Source organism: Octodon degus, unplaced genomic scaffold (assembly GCF_000260255.1).
Source record: "Octodon degus isolate 3935 unplaced genomic scaffold, OctDeg1.0 scaffold00147, whole genome shotgun sequence".
In the NCBI taxonomy this organism is placed as follows: Eukaryota; Metazoa; Chordata; class Mammalia; order Rodentia; family Octodontidae; genus Octodon; species Octodon degus.
This window is the reverse complement of record NW_004524723.1, coordinates 1,184,347-1,197,290: the sequence shown is the minus strand read 5'-3', so window position 1 is coordinate 1,197,290 and position 12,944 is coordinate 1,184,347. Positions and strand designations below refer to the sequence as shown.

At 41.0% G+C, this 12,944-nt stretch overlaps 1 protein-coding gene across 1 annotated transcript in view; it reads left to right on the top strand.

Moving 5' to 3' along the window:
- The first annotated feature begins 2,258 nt into the window (after positions 1–2,258).
- The window catches only part of Oxsr1 (oxidative stress responsive 1), a 155,504-nt gene continuing 144,818 nt past the window's right edge, over positions 2,259–12,944 (top strand). Inside the window, exon 1 of the mRNA XM_004642146.2 lies at positions 2,259–2,705. Coding sequence (XP_004642203.1) covers positions 2,636–2,705 — 70 coding nt within the window. The 5' untranslated portion in view covers positions 2,259–2,635. The remainder of the gene's footprint in view (positions 2,706–12,944) is intronic.

Here is a 12,944-nt window from a genome sequence, read left to right as displayed (position 1 = left end):
CAGTCTACATTCCCACCGACAGTGGAGAAGGGTTCCTTTTTCCCCACAGCCTCTCCAACATTTGTTGTTGGGTGATTTCTTTATGATAGCCATTCTTTCTGGGGGTACCTTTTAAACTGCTGAGACCACATCTTGGGGGAATCTAAACTAAGACAGGGTCTCCCTTGAGAAAACAAGGTCCCTCTTCTGGGAAAATATGCCAAACTTTTATAAAAACTTCCCTTTTCCCATCTCTGCAAAGTCTTATGAAGAGACACATATGCAAGAACCAGCAGCATAATTAGGATAAAACTATTAATAGCTTCAAACAACTAAAACCTCTCTGAATCTCGTTTAAAACAGCCTATGCATGGTTAGTTCCCCTTCTTGTTTTACTTGGCCTTTTCTTGCAAGGTATTATAACTTATAATTATTCATTTTCTTAGTTGTTTACTGTTCTCTACTAAAATCATATTGTCCATGAAAAGAGGTCAAGGCTTCTTTGGTCACCCCTGTATTTATGACATTTATGACAGTACTTTCACCTAGAAACTCCTCCATAGGATATGAAACATGTTTTGAGCTTCTGTTATCAAAAGGAGTACCAATTCCCTGCTCACTTAAATCATGGAATTGTAACCTGCATCAGGAAAGTCAGAGGTAGGGGAAATGCAATGACAAGATCTGTAGAGTAGGTCTGGTTTCACTCATTCATAAGGGTATGTGTGCTGAGACAGAAAAGGTCACATGAATGAACATATAGTGACCATGGCCAGCCAGAATGTGGGCCAAACTACACTAGATGAGTAGTTTCTTTCTTGGGGGAAGACAGAATTGAGGATATTTGCCAAAATTTCTCCACATTATGCATAGTTTCAAAGGAGTGAAAAAAAAATTCCATGTCTGTCCATTGTCCAACAGCCCAACTGTTCCAGGTTGTGTCTGCTTTATGGATTTTTCTATCGGACCAAACCATGAGATTGCCAATATTTGCCATCAGATATAGTTCTTCTCTGACATGATGTCCACACCATTCTTCCTGTAAAAAGATGAAAAAAAAAAAAAAAAAAAAAAAGGCAGCACATGCAATAAAGAAAGTGTAGGACAATGATTGAAAACAATTCCATAGTAAGTCCTGCGTCATACTGTGGGGAACTCTGGCACTATTGTCGTGACTGGTATATTTCATCTGCTCAATTCCACATGATAAAATCAAGTTAGCTTTGAACAATCTACAGGAATGCCACTTTTATTAAATGTTCCCCAATCTTATCAACCATGTGGAAACCTAAGTCATTGTCTTTGAATTTATCTTACAAGAGGGCTGGGCAGAGGCAAACTCAGTGCTTGTGAGGCCCCGATGAAAGTCTCTTCCTTAGTCAGTGCTAGAGGACTGAGAAGTATTCTCAACGGGGACTTCCACACTTAGCCATCTTCATGTTGCCTTTTTTCATTTTTATTTTTTTTTTATTTTTGCCACTTGTGGAACGAAACTCACTTGTTCAATAGAGCAAGTCAGAAAAAATGTCCCAACTTCCTGAAGCCTCCAGAGCATAAGACTGCTCTCCATACCCACAGCACAGCCCCGGGAGATCTCGCTCGCAGTCCAACATTGAGTAGATGTACCGCACAGCTGGCGCCGCGCCTCAAAGAACTTCCGCCTTGAAAAAAATGCGGTCACGGGACAGACCTCCGGTTTCCCTCCGCAGAAGAGCCCAAGACCTTGCATCCTAGTTGGCCCTGGACCCCACCCAGCCGCTCCCTCAGGATTCTCCACACCCTGAAGAGCAATTTGCACGTTTCGAGGGTGTGACGGTAACGCCCTGACGTCACCGCGGAGAAAAGAGTTTGGCAAACCGAAGACCATGGGGCTTGACTTCAAAGACTGGAGCTCTACGGTCGCGGAGTAGCGCGCAGAGGCCGGAGGAGGGACTAATTTACGACTGACGTCTATACACACCCATTGCCCTTCTCATTCCTTCTCAAACCAACCAATAAATGCTACGACGGAGACGGCGACGTGCCTCAGCCGCTAGAAGTGGCTCCGCCCCCTTCACGTGGTCGCCATGTTTAGTGTGGCTACCTCTGCTTCTGCGCTACTTCTTGCTGTCCTTTGGCTTTCTGTGGTCCTTTTTGAACTCTTTCCCTAGGTATTTCTTCCCTTCCATAGTCAACTTTCCTATTGTGCGCTTTCTGCTTGGTCGAATTTATCCAGACACACTTGATATGGCGGAAAGAGGCGATTCCAAGGCGGGGCGCGACCGGCGCGGTGACGTCAGCGCGCTGCGTGTCGGCAGGTGGAGGGAGAAGGGAAAGTTTGGCCCTTGGTGGATTCGGGTGGAGGGCGGGACTGAGGGGCTGGGCCGAGGAGAACGTTCTGTTGCGGGAGCTGCGGAGGCCGAGGCTGAGACGTGGGCCGGGTCGGGAAGTCCTGGACCTAGCGCAGGAAGCAAGGTCGGCCGGACCTGTGAGCCGCCGCCGCTGTGCCGCACAGTGACCCCGCGCCCCGGCGCCGTCCTACTCGTGGCTGTTCCTCAGGCGGTTGGTGGGGGCTCGGCGGCGGCGGCGGCGGCTCGGCGGTTGGGGGTGGGGAGACTCACGCGAGGAGTCGGGAGGTCAGCGAGTTTGAGGAGGACCGAGAGCCGCTGCTACAGTCATGTCCGAGGATTCGAGCGCCCTGCCCTGGTCCATCAACCGGGACGATTATGAGCTGCAGGAGGTGATCGGTGAGCGCTGGCGCCGCAAAGGGGGAGGCGCTGCGCAGGGCGGCGGGTGGCACGCGGCAACGCAGGGACCCGCGGGAGTTCGAGGGTTGCAGCATCCGCAGACATTTGAGGGGCGCTGGTGGGTCAGAGGTCTGTGGGTGCGCATGTTTGGAGTCCCGGGCTAGTGGCTGGTGGCGCGTGCAGGCGAGGAGGGAGGAGGCTTTGAGGCTTGCACCTGTGAGGCGGAGTGGGGTGCGGCTGGAGAGCTGGTTAAGTATCTGTGTGCGGGTTCGACAGATGTTTAAGCACGAGTGACAGATGTATCTCGTGGAGAAGGGAGGTGAAGGTGTGGTGCAGGCCTGTCAGAGGTTATGTGAAAATTGGGATATTGAAATTGTGCGCAGAGAACTGTATTACTACGATTGTGGGACTGCGAGCTTTGGTTCATTCTTGGGTCCAAACCCGGCCTGCGCGGCGCTAGCCATCGCTGGGCTGGTGGAGCAGGGGAAGCTGCTGGTTCCGCGCTGAGCGAGATAGTGGATGCAGCTCTGGCTCCTTGCAACTGAGTTTCTAGCTAAATAGATGGACATAGAACAGGTAGGAGGAGAAAAAAAGAGAAGGGCTCCGAAGGGGGAGAGAGAGAGAGAGAGAGAGAGCGAACGAGCGAGCGAGAGAGCAAGAACAGGTTTCGGTAGATGGGAAGAAGAAAATAAACGAGTTCTGATAGAAAATAACCTGGAGATCAAGGTAGGAGTAACTTCAACCGGGGCATAACGTGATCTCGAACATCTGGGTGCTGTGTGTGAATGGATTTGGATGGGGTTCAGGAACACCAGTTGACCAAAACTTGCACAAACATGGGTTGTAATTCTCAGATATGATGATGGGGGAGGCTGAGGTTGAGGGGAATGTTGGACAACAATAACTCAATGACTTTAGAAATTAAAATGGGGTGAGTTTAGCTAAACAAGCGCAATCCAGCTCACATGAACAGCACCTGTGTATTTGAGGAGGAATTGTCTACTTTGGCAGCATTCGGCTCCAAAATTAGTTTTTTATGACAGTGACCAGCTGAAGCCTCCTTAGCTGTCTTAGAGATGTCAGTGGGTATTGCACTGAGTCTGTGTTTTAAACAAAGTCGATTGAATTTATTTATTTTCATTGTACTTGCCCATTGGTTTAAAATAACTTGGTCTGATTTTATTTAAAAAACATAATTTTTCTTAAGCCTTTTCATGGCCTATGTCTTTGATACATGTTGGGTCTTTGATATGTGCTGGTTGAGCTTCGCTGGGAGTCTGGCTTGATAGCTTTTGCATACCTCACTTAGCGTTTTCTGTTAAAGGAAGGAGATTAAATGGGAGCACCAGCAATGATGTCAGAAAAGTAAAGGGATCCCTGTTATCCTTTCTAAAGAGGAATTTTGCTTTCTTTTCTGGTAGGAGGTATATATATATATATATACACATACACTATATATATTTAATGGTGAAACTGTGGGTGTATCATTTTTAGTGCTTTTTCTGTTAAGGTGGCATATAGTTTCACGAGTTTCAAGGGCTCTAGAGACTTACTGTTTTATAATGTGTTTTCAGGGGCTGGGGAGATAGCTCAGTAGAATAGGCACTTTTCTGGCAAGCACAGGGTCCTGAGTTCAATCCCTGGTTCTGCAAAAAACAAAAAACAAAACCAAAAAACACCAAATATAATTTTGTGTTTTCAGATCCGTAGGATATCTGTGAATTGTGTCTCTCAATTATCTGGAAAGGATTTATTTTCATCACATTCACATGGAGTGATCTATAGTTCATCAAATGTTAATAACTCCACTATGGCTTGGCACAGCAGTGCACACACCTATAATCCTAGCTATTGGGAGGCTGAGGCAGGAGGATTTTAAGCTCAAAGCTAGCTTCAATTTACTGAGATCCTTTCTCAAAATGAAGTAAAATATAATAAAATAAAACAGCTTGGGGTGTGGTTTAGTGGTTTTGTGCTTGCCAGGTGTAGGTGGGGTCTTGGGTTTGAGCCCTAGCACCACAAAAAACAAAGCACACAAATGAGTAGTTTTCCAGTGTGATCTGGCCACTTTATTTTTTAAACCACTTTTCCAGAGGTATAATATGATAGTGTAATGCAGTTTTAGGGTATTTCTGTCATCCCAGTGAGATTACATTGTACCTGTCAGAAGTTAATCTCTTTTCCCATCCCTGGCTTGGACAACCACAAATCTGTTTTCTGTCTTTAGACTTTTTCTTTTCTGTATATTCACATAAATGGCATTGTATAATGTATTTGATTTTTTCCCTTAGTATATTTTTAAACAATTCCAAACAATTCTACAAGAGGCATAATTTATCCCATAAAGTACTTGATTAAAGTATACAATTCAGTAATTTTTTAGCAAACTTGCAGAGTTGTTCAGTCATCACCACAGTCCAGTTTTAGAACATTTCCATCATTCCAAAAAGATGCCTCATGTCCATTTGCAGTAACTCCCTGTTTCCACCCTTAGCCCCAGGCAACCACAAATTATCTCGTGTGTCTTTAGGTTTATACTTTCTGGACATTTTCTATAAATGTAATTATATAATAGGTAGTCTCTTATGTTTATCATTTTTTCCCTTTGCGTGCATTTGAGGTTTATTGATGTAGCATGTAGCAGAACATGATTCTTTTTATTGGGCACCAGTCAGTGGATATTGAATTGTTTCTGCTTTTGGGCTATTTGGAATAAGGTTGCTAGCAGTGCTTATGTCAAGTCTTCATGTGAACCTGTATTTTCCTTGAGTTCCAGAAGTGGAATTTCTTTCTTTCTTTCTTTTTTTTTTGACTTTTAAATAGCTTTTAATAATAAACATTAGAACAATTTGAAGAACTAAGTGAAACAGCATTGAATTATCACTCTCAGTATAAAATACATGTCCATGGACACACATGTCCATATCTATGCTGACATACATGGCATTGAGCAAATTAATAAGTGATACAGAAGAAACAATTCCACGCACGAAATTCCAGATAGTTTATAAAGGCATTGTACTCTTGAGGAGCAAGATCATAATCCACCCTCCATAGAGTGGGATGCACATGGTGACTTTGGTCTTATGAAGACAATGTGAGGACAAAAGTAACTTTTCAACAAAAAACTTGATGTATAATGCAAGCTAAGTGACCAGAGGTCAGAATAAACAGTTATAAATCTTGCTGATAGGCTGCATTTTTGGAAGAATGTGAAGAGAATGGCATATTACCTCGGAGATCTTCTCGCCACACCTCCTAACTTCCATTGGTTTAGGAGAGAAGCATTAGACAAATTCAAGTAGATAGACATTCTACGAACACCTCACCAGCACTTCTCAAAACCTTTGAGGTCATCACAAACACGGAAAGATTGAGAGATGCTCAAATCTCACCAGAAGTGAAATTTCTGGATCTTTCCTGTTTATTTATTTATTTGTTTATAATAGGGATCGAATTTAGGGCCTTTGCATTGAGCTACATCCCCAACCCCTTTAGCCCCTTTATAGCATTTTTATTTTGAGGCAGAATTTTGCTAAGTTATTTATTTGCCAGTCTGGACTTGAACTTGTGATTCTCTTGCCTCAAGCTTCCAGAGTGCTGGGATTACAGAAATGTGTCACAGTGCCCAGCTTGTAAGTTTAACTTTTAAAGACACTGTCAAACACGATTTTTAAAAATAGCTGTACTATTATTGTAATTACCATTATTCAAATCCTGTCTAAGTTTTGATGTGTGTGTGTGTGTGTATGGCTGGGAAGCAAATTGCATACATGCTACCTGTGTGTGCTCTACTGCTGAGCTGTATATCAAGCCCTGTTCTTTTCATTATAGCCATCCTAGTGCCTGTCTTACTGTGGTTTTTGGTTTGTTTTTCCTTAAGGAGTCATGATGGTGAGCCTCTCTTCCTATGGTTGTTTATTAGGTTTTCATGTATCTGATAAAATGTCATTTTAAAATTTCTGCTTACAGTGTTTGCCTGGTAGAACATTTGCTTTATAAGGGATATATATGAGGAAGGGAGGGAGAAAATGTTAATATATTCCTTCTGGATATGAGTTATTCACCTGATATATGATTTTGGTACAATATTATTTCCCCCTAATTGCAGTTTTGCTACATTAATGGTGTCCTTTTAAAGAAAAAAAAATTTGATAGTGGTATTGGAGATTGAAGTTGGAGCCTTAGTTGGGACCCACATCCTCAGCCCTTTCAAATGTTTTTTAAAAATTTCAAGACAAGGCCTCAATATGTTAGGGGTGGGCTCCAATTTATTTATTACTTGTGATACTCACCAAATCCTGTAGTGCTGGGATTACAAGTGTGTACCACCATGCCTGTAGCTTAATAGTATCTTTTAAAGCACAAGAGTTTTACATTTTGATGAAGTATATTGTTTTGTTTTTTTTTTTGTTGTTCATTTTGCTTTGGTGTTGTGCAGAAATCTTTACTAACCCAACAAGAAAAATTTATGCTATATGTTGGAAGTGTTACAGTTTTGTTACATTTAAGTCTCTGGTATATTTTGAACAGATTCTGTGTATTCTGTGAGATAAGATGAACTACTTCACTATAGCTGAAGACACTGAAACATAGAAACATAACATAATACCCTAAACTTGTATGGTGGAGTCACTATTGGCATTTAGTTGCCTCTATTCAGGATCCTTGTTCTTGCCTTTGCAGTGATTTTTTTTTTTTTTTCTGGAACCTTGGATCGAACTCAGGTCCTTGCCCTTGCTAGGCAGGTGCTAATGCTGTTGAGCTATTTTCCAGGGCTCTGCAGTGATTGGTTTTTGTATATACATTGTAGTTGGAGATTATTGTCCCACAGATTTAAAGGAAATTTTTTTTTTTTTTTTTTTTTACCAGGAGTCAAACTCAGGATCTTGTGCTTGCCAGGCAGGCACTTAGGCTGTGAGCTATAATCCCTGGCCCCCTAAGGGAATATTCTTATAGTGAAAAGATCTAATGTGTTCCTCACACCTCTCACTTTACCCCTCTCTTATTCATACTCCCAATAGGGATAAAAAATGGTTTTGTGAACTACAGCCTCATGTAACTAGTGAGGGTCAATAAAACAGGTGCTATTGTTGGATAAGCTTTACCACTCATTGAACTATACTCCTATCCCAGGAACACAGTATTTTGTAATCTCTTCAAGATAAATCTTTTGTATCTCTTCAAGATAAATCTTTCTGATCTCTTCAGGTTTTATTCAACTTTTTTAGGAGACAAATGATTGGAGTATAGAGAAAAGGATTTGGGAGATCATTTAGATTTATTTTCAGTCGTATCTCTTTCCCCATTAAAGCAGATACATGGTTTATTTAATGTGTGTTTTTTTTTTTTTTTTCAAATGAACTACTTATGGTGATCTTCCCTTCTCTGTCTCTGTGTCTCTGTGTCTCTGTCTCTGTCTCTGTCTCTGTCTCTGTCTCTGTCTCTGTCTCTGTCTCTGTCTCTGTCTGTCTGAGAGACAGGGTCTTCCTGTGTAGTCCAGGCTGGCCTCAAACTCACAGTCCTGCTTCAGTCTCCTGAATGCTGGGATTACAGGTGTGCATAGCTTGTTCTTCTTTATGATAAAATCCTACAATGGGAATAAAAAAGGTCTGGGAACATGTTGCAGGCATACACACTGAGAATTTAAAGAATTTCCTTTAAAAGAATTGTATTATTTTAAGCATGTTTGGGCAAAATTTGAAGTTTTCTATGTATGATTATTTGTAAAAGGTGTTAGTATTCTTCACATAGTCATTCATCTGGTAAGGGTTTTTGAGCTCTTTCCTAACCTGTAGTCTATTAGAATTATTAAGCTTGTGTTAGGTTTTGACGTGTTAAAATCATTGTAAAAGTATAAGGTTTGGGGGTTGACTCTCTTACTAGCTTTGTAATCTTGGACAAATTATTAAACTTCTTTCAGTGTTGGCTTTTTTTTTTTTTAAAGACACCCATTACTTTATTTATTTTTAAAATTTATTTATTTTATTTATTTATTTGTGTGTGTGTGTTTGTGGCCAGCTCAGCCCACCAGGGGGCGGGGCTGGCTGGCATGTGGTGCTGGGGGATTGAACCACGGTCCCTATGCTTTGCCAAGCTTGTTCCAAGTAGGTGCTTTAGACCACTGAGCCATCTCACCAGCCCTCAGTGTTGGCTTTTTGTCTACAGTGTATATAATAGTATTTTTGTCATTGGGTCTGATGGGTGGATTGAGTGCAGTTGTTTGTAGAAAGGGCTTAACATTTTAATTCCAATTCAATTGTCTTGCTCCTGGGCCGCTTGAACTGTTGGTGACACAAACTGCCCAATGAGACAGTCATACATGCACCACTGGTGACTCAAGCCAGTGAGAATGTGTTAACTCATTAAATGCTCTGTAAGGGGGCTGGGGATTTAGCTCAGTGACACAGTGTCTGCCTGGCAAGCATGAGGTCCTGAGTTCTATTCCTGGTACCCCCCCCCCCAAACAAGTGTCCTGACAGATACTAGGAATAAATGCTGATGTTATTTTCTCTACTTAATTTTATTTCTTCCTTTGGTCTTTGCATTTAATAATTTTTAGTATTGCTATGAAATGTGAATTACTATGTGATTCAAAATCTTGTAACATTTTTTTATTATTTATTTATTCATTTTTTTGTGGTACCAGGGATTGAACTCAGGACCCTGTGCTTGCCAGGCAAGCACTTAATCTACTGAGCTATCTCCTCAGGCCCAGCATTTCTTTTTTAATGCTTAGTGAAACCTCAAGTGTATCTATTTTTTCCTTAGTTCCCGGTTTCATTCAAGTTTAGATGGGTTTAGGGATATATATTAGACATGGTAGTGTAGTGCTATCAGGGCCTGTCACCAGGATATTGCTACAGTACAGTATGATAGCAGAGATGAAAACTAGCAGGTCAGAGGGTGGTGCCATGTGACTTTTATTATCATGCTTTGAAAAGTCTTGAGACATTTTTGAAACTTTTATTTTTCTCAGACTGGATTTAGAAGGTTGAAAACTTCAGATTACTTTAAAATTGTTTATGTGGGTGTCATTCGTTTAGCTTTGGCAAAGGCAGCCCACTAGTATAAATTTGGTTTGTGTGTCCTTAGTTTTTATTAGTTTTCATTAGCTGCACATTTTGATGTTTAAAGTATTGGTTTCCAAATGCAAATTCCAGAGCCTCACCTCCATCCCATCCCCCTCATACTGTGAAGGACTTCATACTCTACCAATAAGATTATGAAGATTTAATTATAGAATAGAGCTTTAATAGTGTATTTTTTTTTTTTTTCCTAATGGGAGACTCAGCCAAGATAGCTTTTGCACTGAGCCTGGCATTGGACCAACAACTTCATAGGATTGTGTGAAATAGGGATTGCAAACATCTGCGTGTAATAGAAAACAGAAGTAATAGGCCTTAGTAAAATACTTCATTTCCCCATTTCCTTTTATACAAGAGGATGACAGGAGGTAGCAGCCAGTCCAGACTGTCAGGTACCTGGGCTCCTTGTTTTTCATGCAGCTGTACTTAGCATGTGACTTCTTAGTTGCAATGTATTTGTTTCACCTCTAGCTTCATGTTAGTATGTAGGCCAGAAGAATGTGGCAAGAGGACAAAGACCCATGTCAGCTAAGTTGGCTTCCTTTTCAAGCCGCCCCCCCTCCCTTGCTCAGTAACTTCCACTTTTATGTTACTGGCCTGAACCGTGTGTAACTTAGTATTTTCAGGGGAGACTGCAAAATAAAGCTTTATAGCTAGGTAACATTTTTTTTTTCTTCAAACAAAATAGGTTAAAGAAAATATGGTGTGTTACCTAAATTAAAAATGTTAGCCTTGAATTTTTGAAATATTTAAATATTTCAATGAGAAATTACAATTACTGTAAATAATTTAACCTGACACCTGATAATTAGTTAACAAATGTCAGGTTTAATCTCAAGAGATAATTGGCTACACTTAAGAGTATGGTATTGAAACATCATGCAGTTCTGGTTTCTAGGCCTTGTGCTAATTTTTACTAACTACTGTATGACCTAAATCTTGTCTTTGCTTACATTGCAGGTACTTTGCAAGACCAGTAATACTTGTAGGATTATTTTATTTATTATTTTTTAATGTATTTGGTACAGGGTCTCACTACGCAGCTTGAACTCATAGTGATCCTTCTGTTTTCAGCCTCTCCAGTGCTGGGATTATAGGCTTGTGCCATCACACCCAGCCTCTGCTTCTGAGGGCAGGACTGGTGTGGCATGTGGTGCCAGAGATTGAACCCTGGTCCCTGTTCTTGCCTAAACAGGCACTTAGTTCATTGAGCTATCTTGCTGGCCCAGATTATTTTAATCATTGGATGAAACACAGTGTATAGAGTCTGCCAAAATAATATATACACATCTCAGTTCACTGTACTAATAAATGTCTGGAAGCAAATGGCTGCTGCTTTGATCACCTCTTGTAATTGTAGAGACCAAATGTAACTTGTTTTCGGGTCATGGTGTCTCAATAAAGTTACTATTAAAATATTTATATGAGGTTTTCTTTGCATATATATATTTTGTTGTTATAGATATTTTGTTATATATATATTTTTGTATATGTTAAGTACTCAGCATATTGCTTGGTAAGTGCTCAGTTAATGTTACTATTCACAATGGTAATGAGGCATTTACCTATGAGGACTGAATTATTTTTGTTTTGCTCTAAGCAAATTATTTTCTTCCCTTGAAAATAGATTTCATTACTTGATTGATTAATTCATCCAACAAGTATTTATTGCTGTGTGCCAGGCACTGGTCCCAATGGTCAGTTTGTCATCATAGGAACTTGTTTTTTTATTTGAGTGTGATTAAAAATTGTTGCACATTTTTTGAGCAGAGATTGATCTAGCCTGTTTGAAAACTCATGCTGCTGTGTTCAGGATAATTTTTGTAAGGATGTAATGTTGTGAGGAGAGGTTATCTAAGAGGGGTGGTGCTGTAGTAGTGGTAGTGGTCAGATTCTAGATGTATATTTTGAAGATAGAGGCTTTGTTGCTACAGTAGGTGTGAGAGAAAGGTGAGACAAAATGATTTCAAAGTTTTTGGCTGGAGTTGACATCTGATGTCTCCCTTCTGCTTCATAGGTCATAGGTATAGACTTTTCAGAGGTAGCTGAATCTGGAGTGTGTGATTCCTAAATTAGTCCACTGATTGCTTTGGTTTTGTTCTGGGCAGGGTTAAGTATGCCCCATCCTTGGTGTGAGTGCTATCCACCCTAAAGGTGAGCAGCCTGGATAAAATATAAGGGACAGAAAGAGGATTGCTCTTTCTCACTTGCTGCCAGCTTCCTTGCTGTCTTCTTCCTGCCATAAACTGTTTCTTATATGTGATGCCCCTCTGCCATGCCATCCTGCCTTGGAGCTAGCCACCTATGAACTGGAACCTCTACAACTGTGAACCAAATAAACTTTTCCTCCTTTAACATAGTTTGTCAAATACTTTGTTTCAGGAATGAGAAAAGTAACCAGATAGCATAGAAAAGTAACCAGATAACATAATTGAGATGGGAGGGAGGGGTCAGGGAGATGGCTCAGTGGGATAAGCGCTTCCCTGGCAATCTCGAGGGCCTGAGTTCAATACCCGGTTCCGCAAAAAGGATGGGAGGGAGATCACGAGAGTGAGGCTGAGAGCAAGAAATGAGTCACTGCAAAACCATCAGGCATATAATGGCAATGTGTCTTTATTTTGTCTTTGGATGGAAAGAATAGTGTGATTTTTATGATGGTGACTGTTCTTACAGCTGTCTTGTTTTAGGAGTCCTAATTTTCAACATGACTCTGATAAGAGGTCTTTCATCTTTTAGAATGAATAGTGTCTGGGATACCACATTTCTTTTATTTATTTATTTATTTATTTGTGTGTGTGGCCAGCTCAGCCCACCAGGGGGCGGGGCTGGTTGGCATGTGGTGCTGGGGGATTGAACTGTGGTCCCTGTGCTTTGCTAAGCTTGTTCTAAAGTAGGTGCTTTAGACCACTGAGCCATCTCACCAGCCCCCAGCACATTTCTTTAGTAAACTAAGGAGTACCTTAAAAAATCATGAGAATATATGCTGGTTACAGTGATGGCTGATCTAAACTTTGGGGATATTCCTTCAACTAATTTGATTCATGTGGTTTGTATTTTCCTCACAGGTAAGAATATTTTTCCTTTTTATGTTCTCAAATTTGTAGGTCTGGTAAAGTGGAGGGAGAATGGGACTTTTTTTTTTTTTTTTTTT